This window comes from Ascaphus truei, chromosome 21 (genome assembly GCF_040206685.1).
Source record: "Ascaphus truei isolate aAscTru1 chromosome 21, aAscTru1.hap1, whole genome shotgun sequence".
In the NCBI taxonomy this organism is placed as follows: domain Eukaryota; kingdom Metazoa; phylum Chordata; class Amphibia; order Anura; family Ascaphidae; genus Ascaphus; species Ascaphus truei.
In genome coordinates this window covers 4185506-4200249 of record NC_134503.1, presented here as the reverse complement: position 1 = coordinate 4200249, position 14744 = coordinate 4185506, and the positions used below count along the sequence as shown (strand labels likewise).

The window sequence follows — 14744 nt, the reverse complement described above, 5'->3', positions numbered from 1 at the left end:
ATTATACTTTATCCAATGGTGTATTTTATGTGTGTATGCACTTTACTCTGACGGGTGTGTGTGTTGTTTTGGGGGGATTTGCACCTATTTCTCTATAACGGTGCTCAACTGCAGTCCTCAAGCCTCCCCAAACGTCAGGTTTACAGGGTATCCCTGCTTCAGCACAGGTGGCTTAACCAGTCCCAGCTTCAGCACAGGCGGCTCAGAAGCTCAGTCTTTGAGCAGGGATATCCTGAAAACCTGACCTGTTGGAAGGGTTGCCCCCTCTTACTGAAGGCTACCCCGGAGATAACATTTCTAAATGTAGCGCTTACCGTCAGCGGCTTCCGGCATCTTCCCCTGCAACTCCCGTCAAATGGCGCCGCGTTTGCCATGACAACGGGGCGCCTTATGATGCCGAGACGTCACGGCGACGCGGCGTCGCGAGACGACGTGTAGCGTCTCGTTACGGCTGCACCATTTGACGCCGCGCAGCCATATTGACGGGAGTTGCAGGGGGACGAGGCCGGACGGTGCCGCCACCGCCCAGCGGTTTACAAGGTAAACCCGTGGCCCGGAGATTTGTGGCCAAAAAACGTAGTCTCCGGGTCAAACCCGGAGTGGTGGCAGCCCTGCCTGTTGGGGGGGCTTGAGGAGTTGAGCCCCACTGGCCTATGAGATGCAAGTTATTGATTATTTTAGTAGGCGTGCGCCAGTTGCTTTACCAGTGATACATTAACCCCTGAGTTGTCAGAGGAGTGAGATCTCCTGATCACATGGAGATAAGTGGCAGCCAGCATGGGGACTCTGTGCAGTGACTCCGCCCACTTGTAGCTCCACCCTGTGGGCGTGGCTGGGTGACATGTGCTGGTGACGTCTGCTGCCTAGCAACGGGACGCTGAAAACTTCCCAGGCCTAACACAGAGGGGACACCGGGGAGGAGGGGACAGAGAGGGGGACCGAGAAGCAGGGTAGGGGGGGTGGGGGGACACAGAGTAGGGACCGGGGGGGACACACACAGAGGGAGAGGAGGGGGACCGAGAAGCAGGGTAGGGGGACCGGGAAGGGGGGGGGACCGGGAAGGGGGGGGGGGAGGTCGGGATGGCTCCCAAGAAGAAAGGGAAGCGCAGCGCGTCCGGGAAGAAGAAGGAAGTGATCCCGGAGAAAGTGGAGCCTCTGTCCGAGCAAAGCAAGGAGTTCTGTCAGATGCAGATCCGAGACCTGGAGGGCCGGCTACAGAGGTGACCTACTGCATCTATATAGCATCTATACTGTATAATACACACATATATATACCCACCCACGCACACATATACACAGGATATATGTATTATACGTTTCACTTTTTTTTAAATATAGGTGTGTCATCATGTGTATATATATATATATATATATATATATATATATATATATATATATATATGTATGTATGTAAATTTATATATTATATATACACACACACAAACACAATATCTATCAATATATACTGATATTCACACTAATTGGAAATGTCTAACAAGTGTCTCTCTCTCTCTCTCTCTCTCTCTCTCTCTCTCTCTCTTTGTATGTACACATATACAGGTATCAGCAGAAATGGGACGAAGTGACCACAAAGGAGAACCTGTTCCAGGCTCAGTATGAGCAGCTGTCCAGAGACAAGAAGGAGATTGTGCTTTTCCTAAAGCGCACACTGAACAAGCGTCAGGACCAGATCGAAGACCTGAATGACCAGCTGGTGGGTCTCCAGCAGACCAAGGATGCAGAGAAGGACGCTTACGAGGCCCAGCTGACTCAAGTGCGACGCGAGTTCCAGGAGAACAAGGACCAGCTCACCTCGGAGAACATGCTGCTAGGTAACTGCATCCATAGATCCCCAACCCTGTGCAGTACGGGATGGGGAATACACCTTCACTGCAGGAATCCTATAGGGTCCCAAGGCTTTCTGTACAGGGACCTGTGAAGGGCGATTAGTAGGCTAGGATTTCAGGATTTACATACCTGATACCTAAGCAAGTTGTCTGTGATAATTAAGGCTAACTGGTTAGGTAGGTGGTAAGTAGATCTTAAAAACCTGGCTTGTTGGTTGCACTCAAGGACATTGAGAATCTCATCATATTATACCAGGAGCAGAAGCACATCTCCCAGCATCCCACGCTGCAAGCCTTGGGGCAGTAGAATCTGGTCACATGGAGGCATTAGGCTGACTAGTCATAATGGCTGAGCCACCTGTGCTGAAGCAGGGAGATCCTGAAAACCTGACCTGCTGGTGGCCCTTGAGGACTGGAGTGGGCCACCTCTGTATTAGACTATAATTCCCGAGTTGTTTTTCAAAGCGAATACATAAAAATGTAGCCAGGCCCAAACGTTTGTCAGTGTTCCTGGTATACACTAATCTAAAAAGATGCAGCGACACATAGACTGATGTGCAAAACACAGAATCAACGCAGCACCAACCTTTTTATATTAATTATCCGGGGGCCACCCTCAGCTGTCACAGTTATATACAGATCAACATAGAAGAAACGAAAACAGGAGATATTGGTTCAGGGCTGAGAAAACATATTCAAGTAGATCCCACAGACACATAGTAAACCAATTCAGGAAGAGACCGAGTGCGGACGTCTCTCCGATAGGGATGTGATGCTGACCCGTGTTCCTCTCCTTGCAGCGGGGAAGCTGGCCTCACTGGAGGAGTTCAAGGTGCAGAAAGAGGAGCTGATGGCCAAATTCGCTGCTCTCGAGGAGTCTTTGAGAAAACAAGAAGAGGATCAAAAAGAGCTGATCTACCAGCTGGAGAAGAAGGCCGTCTTGGACAAGGACAGGTCAATGAGGGTGTAGTGCTGGGCGGGAAGATAATGGAATGACTGGTACATCCAGCAGCCCCAATACATGAAGAATGGGGGAGGCCATTGGCAATAATGCTGATTGCGATCTAACTAGAATAAGACTGGGGCCAGGTTAACACTTGCCATTTGCGTTGCATATTCCTCCTCCACTGAAGGTGTTAAATGCTATTTGGGATCTTTGATTTCTTTTAATGAACAACTGGGCAGTTTAAAAATATATTCATCTGAAGATTGGAAGTCGTTGGCAACAGGTGTTCCTCAGCTTCCTCCCTCAACTAAAGTCGTAAAACTTCAAATGCATATACTCTTAGACTTTCAGAGCTGCCATGTCTAAAGAGGACCATTGTGGGTTAAACGCGTGTATACTGTGTACTAATAATTGGCCCAATTACAATTCCGGTTTATTTTTCTTCATATATTTCCTAAAATGGAAAGTAGACGCATTCCCTGTATACTACGGGCATCTTGTATTCGTTGCTTATGGTTAGAACCATATCAGAACACCTGTCTGTAGGAGGGTGAGTCCCTGACCTCCGCTCGCCCTGCAGGCTGAAGAAGGAGATGGTGCAACGCGTCAACACAGTGGCAGCCGAGTTCCGCAGGATGTCCAACAACCAGATGGCCGAGACCACGAAGCGGGCGATCCGCGAGAACGTGTCCATCAGCTCGCAGCTCACGAAGATGTCCGACAAGAGCATGGAGATGATCCACGAGAACGACAAACTGAAAGAGCGAGAGGCAGAGCTGATAAAACAGCTGGAGTTGCTGGAGCAAAATGAGACGGAGCTGGTGAAGAACAACCTCAGCAACCAGAAGGTGACGGGGAGCCCCTCATATAACGTTATATGTAACTAATTACCTACTTGATGGCTTTTGCGTTGAATTACCTACCTAATACTTGGCTAGATATGGATGGGCACATATCTATTTTGGTGTATCGTTATTCAATTAACACTTATTATGTAACACCATGAGTGTCCTACAGTATCAAAGCCTTGCATGCAGAAAGTGGAGGCTAACATTAGCACAATATTTATTCAATCATTCAATTAATCAAATTATTTAATGAATCCAATGTATGCATGCTTGTTGCATCAGCTTGTTTGGAGGAATCCTTAATATAAGCTTGTCTATACCTTTTTTATGGTTTTTGTTTATAAAATAAAACTGTGAATAATGCTGGTTATCATTCAGCTGTAGCTCGAACGATAGAGTAGATTTCACATTTTACTTTCACTAGGAGTAACCCAGAAAACGCTGATTTGGGCAAACCTGGGCTCGCCTGTAACTTTTCTATGAAGGTTTTTTCCAACACTGTTATATACCGAGGAGTTGCGGAAGGATTGCATCTCCCACACGTAAGCATATGATGTTGTTCCAGGTGATCTGGATGCTGACAGAGAAGTGTCAGCAACAGCAGGAGATACTGGACCAGTGTGTGGAGACGAAGCGTGAACTGAACCAGCTGCAGACGGAGCACAAGGACCTTCAAGAGGAGGCCCAGACATTGCAGTGAGTCCTGTTACAGACTCTGTGCCCTCCCAGGGAGGGTTTAAAGGCAGCTGCACCCCAAGGAAAAACTGTAATCTAAAGCCCACTCCCATGTAAAACCTCCCTCTCACTGCCCGACACCTCTGGAATACCCTTCCCCCAGTGGCGAATTTAAAATGTTGTCGCCCATAGGCACTTACCTCTTTGCTGCTCGGGCTGCCTCCTCCTGCAGTGTCGTGGCGTCATTAACCATTCCAACGCGACTCCATGCGACATCACGTTGTCATGTCAACGTGTCGCCATGTGACATCACAGCGTCATTTGATGCCGCGATGCTACAGGAGGGCAGCACGAAGGAGAAGGTAAGAGACCTTTACAGAGGCCCCCACGCTCTCCCCTAGCAATCAGTGGGGAAGAGAGGGGGGGGGGGCTCTCTATATGGGGAAAAAAAAGAGTGAAAAAAAACAGAAAGTGTGCCGCCCTAGGCCTGGGCTTAATGGGAAATCCGCCACTGCCATCCCCTCAATATCCGGCTGGCCCCCTCTCTCCACCGCTGAGACCCATCTTATAACACACCTCTGTAACGCAGCTTATGGGCAGCTTCGCTGGCTGGTACTATACATCTTGGATGCAGTAACTTTTACCCCTCGCAGACGCACTGACCAGAACCTCCTCCTACTGTCCCTCTAAGTTCTCCCCACGTACCACTTAGAGTGTAAGCTCTTCGGGGCAGGGACTCCTTTTCCTAATGTTACTTTTATGTGGCAAGCGCTTATTCCCACTATGTGTTATATTACTATGTCCCGTGTATTGCTGCTGTGACGCGCTGTGTACAGGCGTGGCGCTATATAAATAAAGATAGACATAGATGTTTTTATGTAAATGAATGCGGCCTGGGATTACAACACAGAACAAACAGGATGAGGGTGGCTATAAATTGCTGGTTCTTTGTATGTTAAAATAAAGTGGCCTCCACCGTGGCTTCTTGTAGGGGGCATATTTAGGATTTCCATCTGTGGTTCCTACAGACAAAACGTGTCCTCTCTGGAAGAAGAGGTACAGAGATCCATGCAGGAGAAGGACAGTCTGAGCAGGCAGCAGGAGGAGGAGAGGAAGAGCAGGGAATCCGTGGCCCGTGTCCTGGGACAAGCGTCCGAGTCTCTGAAGGACTTGCTGCTGGTAACTGAGCAGATACACCGCTCACTGCATATTCACGTACACATTCTCACCACAACTTGTGCCTATAGGATCTAATGCAGGATCCAAGCCACTATTAGGGAAGGATGAAGAGAACCACCATTAAAGTCAGCCGGCGGTAAGGTGTCTTCCAACGCCCGCAGGTATTCCGTGGCAGAGGGCTTCTTAGCAAGTGTGGGCCCATATGCTGTTACGAGTGATAGGCTTAGAGAAAATACCTCCTCAGTGAAGGGGTAGTGGAGTCATGGCGCAGCCTGCCAGGAGAGGTGTGCTTAACAAAAAAAGATCAGGGATTAAATAAAACCCGAGGGGCTTCATGGCAGGTAGGACATTAAAACTTAGTCAAGTGCAGGCAATCTGCCGATCATTTCTACGGTGTGTTGGGAAACATGCAGAGTGGTTATAGATATTATTGCAATAGGATCTAAGTACACGTAGTGTTCTAACCATGTAAATATATAAGCAAAGAAGGGTGGGAGCCGTGTTGGTCCGTTCTTCCATGTAGTAACACGAGGGAGAGAGGGAGTAGGGGGTGTGATACCTTTTATTGGACCAACAAGTAGTTGAAATGTTACAAGCTTTCCAACCTCTCAGGGTGCTTCATCAGGTCCTTCCTACCTCTACCCTGAGAGGTTGGAAAGCCTGTAACATATCAACTACTTGTTTGTCCCTCCTCTGTTACTACTCCCTCTCCCTCCTCTGTTACTACTCCCTCTCCCTCCTCTGTTACTACTCCGTCGTGTGTTACTACTCATTCTCCCTCCTCTGTTACTACTCCCTCTCCCTCCTGTTACTACTCCCTCGTGTGTTACTACTCCCTCTCCCTCCTCTGTTACTACTCCCTCGTGTGTTACTACTCCTTCTCCCTCGTGTGTTACTACTCCCTCTCCCTCCTCTGTTACTAACCGTAAATATATCACACTTTTCTACAATGATATCCAAAGACATTGCTCCCTTGTTTAATAGACGTGTGCAGGACAGCTGCCTTCACACACACAATGCTTCATGTCTCTGCAGGGGAAACCAAGCGAAGATGGAGAAGACCTAGAAGTCATATTGCAAGCGAGGCGGAACCACACGTTGCAGAAGCTGCTGTTGCTGTTAAACAGCGCGGCCACCCTGGGTCTGGGGCCCAGCCTTCATGCCTTCCAGACTAAGGACGCGCACTTCACGGAGCACAGGATGGCACCCAAGGGAGACAGGTACACCTCCGTGTTCCCAAGGGCAGGCTAAGCCTTAGCCCCTCCAGATGCAGGTCATGAGGGAGCTATACCAGTATCATTGCACCGCAGGAAACAGAAGGCAGACCAATCGGAGTCAGTTCCAGAAAAGGAGGCCAGGGGAACAAAGAGAAGTAGTAAACGTAAATATCCAAAGAAGGGACTTCTACGAACTGCTGTCCTTTTGAAAATGCAATTCCTCCAATGTGAGCCCATAACAGTGCCATGTTTCAGAGTTGTCTGTTTTATTTGTGGGGGTTCTGAAAAACAGACAACTTCTGGTGTTTTTAATGTTTCAATGGTAGCCAGTTTCAGGTTGTATACGTTGCAGTCTGTAACATGGGACAATGTTTCACTCCCTTTAGGCTCCTATCTTTTGTGTGATGTCGCTGTTCAGCGATTCCCGCGTAGGCGTTTGTGAGGTGTCACCACGGGGTTCGCCATAAAAAATATGTAGGTGGTATAGGGAACATAGTATAGGGAGTCGCTGAGCCCGTGTGGGGCCTGCACACCTAGTAAGGCCCCAAACCGCACCCTAGCATGGGGTTATATTGTAGCTGTCACTTATAGCTAAAGATTCCAGTCGCTCCCCACAATGCTTTGCATCCACAGCAGCAAGGCATTGTGGGACGTGACTTTGGAAGCTCCCGTAGTGAGTGACAGCTATACCCCCTCACCCCCCATGTTGCCTGCACACACAGAGGGGCAGTTTGGGGCCTTAGGCGTGTGTTCCCCACACAAGCTCAGACATTATACTGCCTGGGATCGCTCGCACCATTTTGTTAGCGATAGTCTGATGAGTGGACAATAAGATTAATTAGGGGTTCTGGGAAGGAATATTCTAGCAGTGGGAGCTCCGTGTAATAAAGACTGGGCACCGCTGATGTATAGTAATGAGCATGTCCTGCACTTCTCCTGTTTGTTTGAATAACAGGGAGGGGGCATGCAACATTAAGATTATGCCATTATCAGAGCCCAGGAAAATAGACTAAGGGATAAGAAAACAGTTGTCATTCCTCTTCCAAAGAATCCATCCAAGTCGAGGTTATATTTAACGGATGATTTCATTTGCTGAAACCAAATTCCATCGGTAAGAGGTTTACAAAACTCTGTGAACTTAGTGCGACTGATCTTTATATGCACGGGCTACACATCGCACGGCTCAGAGAAGGGTGCAGGGCAGTCACTAAACGTCTTGCTCTTGTCCCCAGGCTGCACCTGTCCCCAGTACTGAAAGGACCCGGTGTCGTCTCTCACTATCGGATGGGAGACTTAGGTCTGGTGCCCAGACCAGACATCAACACAGCAGTGCTCAGCAAAATCGGGATGCTCTCCAGAACCACCAGGCTGGGACCCTTACGGGGGAAACACAGCGCACCAAAGGTACCGCCCATACTGAACGACATGAGGATGGAAGGGGAGCCATGTCATTGATTATAGCCCGGGAAAAAAATCAGCTGGACCAGCACTCAAAATAACTGATCACAGGTCAACTTGCCAACCGTTCAACTGTTTGCAAAAAGTATTCCAGTTTCATTTCAACATGTTGCACTTTCTAGCATCCAAAACAATATAGTGGCAAGCACAACAAAAAGCCCTTAGTTGCGCTAGCATTCCTTCCAGTAGCTATTTATTTATAAAAATGTGTTACCAGGAAGTAATACATTGAGAGTTACCTCTCGTTTTCAAGTATGTCCTGGGCACAGAGTTATAACAATACATGGTTACATTAAAAGAACAGGAGGTTATGGAGTCAATTCAGACATTTCATTGACAAGAGTTGGAAAATTGGGTACAAGGGATAAAGGGCTTGTGAGTTTCAGATTGAAATAAGAGCAGCTTTAACAAAAGCAAACGGTTCACACACTTTTGCTGCCCTTCGCTGGTCCTGTGCAGAGGGGGAGACCCATCAAGCTGTCTGCCTTAGGGGTAACGCAGAAGTACACTGGGGTGGTTCAGAATCAATGCAGCTGTAAATACAAAGTTCTTTATCTATCGTGTGTGTCTAAGGGGTTTTTATTATGTCTGCTACTATTGTGTTTTGGATGCTTGAAGGTGCAATATGTTGAAATTACGTTGAAGAATCGGCAAGTTATTTTTGACTTGTGATACGTTATTTTGAGTACTGGTTCAAGAGAATTTTTTTTATACGTTGCGGTGAAGGATCGGAGCACCAAAGGAGACAACAAATACACGATTGGAGAGTACAAGTTCCTTGTGTATTGTGTATAGCCCACCTTCTCCTTATTGGATACACTCTACCCTCTCCTAGTTGGATACATTCCTACCTTCACCATCCTATGACCTGAAAATGGCAGGTGACCCAAGGATCCCTAGGAGCCCTGGCTGAAAAACACTGCATTATTCTCTGCTCCTCCTTGGTTTCAGGACGTGCTTTCCCTCAGCCTGGAAGAAATTCCGCTGAAGCAAACTGCTCTACCAGGAATCCTAGCTCAGCCAACCAATAAGACACCGATTCTCATCGCCAAATGAAGACCGCGATGAAATGTGACCAGCAAGTATATGTCAAATAAAAAACAAGGTGCAAAAACAACATTCTGCATCCATCAAAAGAGAGATGATAGATTTAATCATGCATTCCTCAAACATAATGTGGAAATATATTTACGTATATTAAAGCAAATATCAACTCAGCAACACTAGAACATATTACATTTATTGTGGGTTTTCATATTCTGATATTACGTTATACATTAAAAATACTTTATAATCTGTCTATTTACTTAAGGTGAACAATCATTTGCTTGTGAACAGTTAAATGAACATCGTCTGATGTCACAGACAACTAGACCAGAGAGAGAGACCATAACCCCATCCCTCCACGTCTTAACCACTGGGATAGAAAAAGATGGCCACCCCGAAGTCACATTAAATAGAAAGAAGTGTAAAAAACGTGTACAGTGACTTTAGTGATTTTTTTCTATTGCAATATTCAAGTTATACCAGCACTCCTCGTAAAAAGTCTTTGTAAAGTGAATACAGCATCTGACTTACGAAGATAGGGCTTGGAGGTATCCGATTGTGTCAGGTTTTTCAGATCACTGACCACAGTCAATCGGCAGCTTCCACTGGCACGCGAACACTTGCTTTACTGTCAGGATTTGTTGGGTCCCTCTTCTGCGTTCCGTAACGTCTTGGCACTCGGTATTGTCCCACTCCGCTGCATGATGTGTGCCAGGACCAGCTCCACACCCTGCTCCAAAACTCGCGGCAGAATCTCTTGCTCATCGCCGGTAAAGCGCCCAAGTACATGCCGCTCCACTGAAGAGTGGCCAACTGGGCGGCCAATGCCAACCCTGAGCCTGACCATGTTCTGCATGAGTGGAAGAGAAACCATGTTACCCGAGAGCTGGGGTGTAGGATGTCTGCCTGTGTTTGTAATAGGTTATGAACTTACATCTGATTGCAGACGTTCAATGCAGGAACGGACACCATTGTGGCCCCTAAAATAAACAGATATAGGTCACAAGGTGTGATTCAGATGTCTCAGCTGAGAACATTAGTCTTTACATCTTCCTAATCCTCATCAGGTGGCTGAATCCCACCTAGAGTGAGGCGCTCTTTTATAGCACGCCTTTGCATTAGACACATTTTTAGGTCTTGAGTTAAGCAACAAAGTCATAGTCTGTCACCTGGCGCTTCCTCCAAGCTTCAGGGACATCTTCCCAAGCGGCTTGTCCAGCTCATCATGCAGGAGATAGATACTCTCGGGAGTCAGACGAAACTTTCCAGCTGACAGAAGTGAGACAGGGTATATATATATATTAGGTTATAGGAAACAGGAGTCAGACAGAAATCTAGAGCGATATAACAGAACACTTCTCTAAAGCAAGACCTCCATTGAGTTCAATCTTTGAGGCTCTTACAGTGGACTATCAGCACATCCGTTACCTACCTTATTTAGTTTTCTACCATAATAACAAGAACTTCCTTTATTGTTACAGGTGTGCCGAAGTATCTATAACCTGAAATTTGGCTCTGAAATAAGTTTTATGTCATTCTTGTGCTTGTTGTCGGTTTGTCTGCGCTGATGAGCCACACAGAGAATGTGAAAATACTGGTGGGATTCATGACTCTTACCGGCACTGGCCACACTCCTTCCATTAATGTTCATGAGTTGCCGAGGCTTTAATAGCACCACCTGAACCTGACCAATAGAGGTCAGAACAAGGTCTGCTCCACACTGCTTGTCTGTCTTCCACTGCTCAGCAATGTCCAGCCTGCGAGCCAGCTGATTCACCACTGCCATGCCAACACTGTGCCTAGTGCCTGCCATTCCATGATTCCCTAGCCCTGCCACCTAGAGAGAGAACAGCAAGGGTTACAATACTACAATAAAAACCTGTCAATAATTAAGGGTTTCATTTTCTTTCCCACCCCTTCTATCTACCCCCATGTCTCTTTATCTTCCTCTCCCGTCTCTGATGTTCAGTGATTTAAATTTTCTTTATTTATTTTTTAACTTTTATTTAAAAAATGTAATGTATTTATTCCTATGGAACAGCTGTTTAGATAAATATCACCATCAATTTCTTACATATGGTTATTATCAGACCCTACTGGGACCCCACATTTGCAAGAAACATCCGTTTCTGGCTAATCTGTATAAATATATATATATATGTGTAGCAATTCAGTTTATATTAAATCCGTAAATCATACACAACCTAAAATTTGACGGTGTGTAATTACATTATTTCTAAAAAGAACGTAAAAAAGTACAAAATGGTCATTTGTCTTTTCTTTAAAGGTACTTTTTAGTTTCCTAAACCTCTTTAAATATGTTTCTGTGACTCATAACCCCTACGTATCCCTAATGTTGCACATTGACAGCTATCTTAATAAAGATCATTGGGCACATGTGGAAGTCTTCCCACACCAACATGGCCGCCACGTTGGTTCACCATGGGGTCACGTGGTCGAGCTTCTAGCCATAAGGAATATACGATCAGCCTCGGTTCTAAATGACGCCGGTAGCTCCTCCTCACCATTAGCCGCTGTTCCCCAGTGCGACTTTCTAGGGCTACTTCACTTAGACACCGACCCAGGCGGAGACAGCAAAGGGCTCTTAGCGACAGCATCCCGATTTCCAGGCACCAAACACCCACCCATCGGCCATGCGTGAGAGTAGCAACATGGCGCCACTGAACTTCCGGAAACGTCATAAGAAAGGAAAACAAGCCACTTCCGGTAATTAACAGAGTCCTAAATAGGGTCGCCTAGTGATGAACACATAGTTACTATGGAGAATGGAGTTATAGATCCAGTATATGGTACAAATGTCTCAGCCCAAGCATCAGTGTAGTCTCAGTCTTTTACTTTTCCATTTAAATGCCATGTTTTGGTGTCAAGCCCTATGCTAATGAAGTGCCACCTATCTGTATTGAGTCTGACCTATTGAAAGGAATTCTCACTCATTATCAAGCATTTAACCTCAGAGATAATTTATCTGGACAGCAGTGCATGAAAATAAAGCCCAATCAGAAGCAATCGGATTAATCAAATTATTTTTACAGGGCTCATATGGACAACGCCTGTCCTTCATACTCTGAAGCAATCCTGTCTCTGTTCTGGCTTTTAAGCGTTAAAGTGCAGATTGGAGGGCCCTGTAAAAAGAATTTGATTAATCCGATAGCTTAATGTGACTCCCGACAATATTTTACTATCTTTCATCACCATGGATTTTCCTCACAACAAACTTTCCAATATTTGTATGGAATCAGCTCTAAAACAAACCAGTCTCTGAAAACCTGGATTTCCCACAACCTGGAAGCACACTATTCAGTCTTTATTTTATTTTTTAAACACTTTAGGGGATTATTTTATAAAGTCTCCCAGATGCAAAACTGGGATAAAACCAGGCCCAAAACAGCATCATATTTATCAAAGAAAATACATCGTATTGAAAGCAATGGGAGGGTTTCCTTTCATAAATCTGGTGCAATAAAACTGGAACAACCTACCAGAGACTCTCATATCCACCACCAGCTTAAGTTCTTTCAAATCTAAGGCTGTCTCACACTTTAATCTGGTCTGTAACTGTTTCATACGCTCATAATATATATTTTCTTTAACTGTGCATGCAATGTCTTGTATATAATGTATACCTTGTTCATTTATGTAACTGTATTTGTAACCATGTATTATTTTGTTTTACTCTGTGCCCAGGACATACTTGAAAACGAGAGGTAACTCTCAATGTATTACTTCCTGGTAAAATATTTTTTATAAAAAAATAAATAAATAAATAAATTGTTCATATTGCTTTTTTTCCTAGTTTTGCATCCCAGAGAGTTTAATAAATAGTGCCCTATATTTGTTATTCTGGATTGAAAGGTATTAGCATGAGAAGTAAAGGGTACCAGGGTAGGTAAAAAGCCATGGCTAGCCTTCAATCTCAGTGCAGCGTCATAACTTGGCCTGTGAACTTGGAACTCACTCCAGATATTGTGCACATTGATGATGGGTGTATCACCTCCCAAGGATGGGTGATTGTCTCAATATGCATGGAGCACATCGGACTCAAGCTATGGAAGCATCAAACACATTACAAGTGTGTAGTAACCTTTTTACAATGTGTTGTAGCTACCACTGCCCGCATTGGCTATTGCTCTTCATCTGTTGATTTGCATGTTATTTTGTTGTAGGATGGGATAGCTTTTCATGGACCAGCACAAGAGTTCTTCATCAATGAAATTGTAGTAGACTGAGCTTTTCAGACCTCGCTGGTCTCTTCTTCAAGTGTACTCTTTGACTTTACAGGAGTGATCCCATTAAAGCTTATGGAGCAAGTAATGTGTGTAAAGGGTGATTAGGACTTTTTAGCAATACAATCATACTTGATGCCTGTTGTGGCATCTTATATAATTATGATAATAATGAGGGGGAAGACTTTACAGCAGAGGTTTAAAACCATAATGCAGGGGTTTCAGTCCTCAAGATCCGCTAACAGGTCAGGTTTTCAGGATATCCCTGATTCAGCACAAGTGGCTCAGTCTCAGCTTCAGTACAAGTGGCTCAGTCGAGCCACCTGTGCTGAAGCAGGGATATCCTTAAAACCTGACCTGTTGGGGGGTTTTGGGGACTGAAGTTGAGAACCCCTGTCGTAATTAATCATTGTCAATGATTACATGTGCTGACCGACCGCTCAATAACCTCTATCCCCTTCCAAACACTAACACAGAAACCAAAGATTTACTGCAAAGGGCTCTCACTGCCGGAGCGGAGTACAACGCTTTGCAGACCCCTCTGGCAGTGACAGCGTTAAAGGGCAGTTGGGGTGAGACCTATAAATAATTGACATGGCAAAGGGTGTGCATGTTGGGGCTACTTTGAATCCTACTAACCCTGACTTTTTGGAGTATATTTGCAGGTATGCTTAGTATCATTACATAGTGCAGCATATTCATTATTAGGGCGCCTGTTCCACATCCCTGTAACGTGCTATGCTGCCTTCATTTAGCTCTTTTTCTGGCAGCGGGGCTCTGCGACGTAATACAGACAATAAGAGGCATTTCAGGCATTTGTTTTAGTTACATTTGGGCACCTGCAAGAAATGTGAGCGGGTAACAGGGTCCAGTGATTGGACAGTGAGTCACTTAAACCCCATTAATATTGCAGGCACACTTGGCAGTGAAGAGGTTAATTACCCATGCAAACAGGGGCTGTGACGCTATCAACACTGGGGCCCCGATTTACCAAACAGCGCTATGCCTTCCGCAGTCCTTAACGCCCAATGACTTAAATAGGCTTCTATGTGTTCTGAGGCTGACCACCGTTTAGTAAATCTGGGCCTATCTCTGTTACTGGTGTGGGAAGGGGGGTTTTGTGTGTCTGGTGGGAGCCCCGAGGCGCCGAGCCCGGGGTGATGGGGCAGATTCAGGGTTCACAGGCTGCTGTAATAAACATATAAGGAGACAGAGGTTCTCCTAAAAAAGATCCCAGTTTACTGCACAACAAGACTGAAAGTAATTAGGGTTCAAATACCCAA

General features: G+C 45.7%; 2 protein-coding genes across 5 annotated transcripts; one reads left to right on the top strand and one right to left on the bottom strand.

Moving 5' to 3' along the window:
* The first annotated feature begins 1053 nt into the window (after positions 1-1053).
* On the top strand, positions 1054-11357 carry CFAP157 (cilia and flagella associated protein 157). 3 transcript variants are annotated; one of them, XM_075578552.1, is made up of 10 exons: positions 1054-1220; positions 1561-1832; positions 2648-2801; positions 3374-3641; positions 4207-4337; positions 5345-5495; positions 6531-6715; positions 7945-8116; positions 9122-9275; positions 9483-11356. In XM_075578552.1, exons 1-9 carry the CDS (start codon positions 1081-1083, stop codon positions 9224-9226), a joined length of 1578 nt encoding a protein of 525 aa, XP_075434667.1. In that variant the 5' UTR covers positions 1054-1080; the 3' UTR covers positions 9227-9275; positions 9483-11356. The 3 variants fall into 3 exon arrangements, with proteins under 3 accessions (XP_075434667.1, XP_075434666.1, XP_075434668.1); XM_075578551.1 differs by having other exon boundaries at positions 9122-11357; XM_075578553.1 differs by lacking the exons at positions 9122-9275; positions 9483-11356 and adding an exon at positions 9006-9115.
* PTRH1 (peptidyl-tRNA hydrolase 1 homolog) lies at positions 5211-13729 on the bottom strand. Of its 2 annotated transcripts, XR_012789563.1 has the most exons (6): positions 11743-13729; positions 10835-11054; positions 10387-10486; positions 10152-10197; positions 9749-10067; positions 5211-5784 (listed from the first exon to the last, which is right to left on the bottom strand). XR_012789563.1 is itself a non-coding variant. In XM_075578555.1 (5 exons), the coding sequence occupies exons 1-5, from the start codon at positions 11917-11919 to the stop codon at positions 9849-9851; spliced, it is 762 nt and encodes a 253-aa protein (XP_075434670.1). In that variant the 5' UTR covers positions 11920-13729; the 3' UTR covers positions 9286-9848. The 2 variants fall into 2 exon arrangements, 1 of the variants encoding a protein (XP_075434670.1); XM_075578555.1 differs by lacking the exon at positions 5211-5784 and having other exon boundaries at positions 9286-10067.
* Between the last annotated feature and the right edge of the window lie 1015 nt (positions 13730-14744).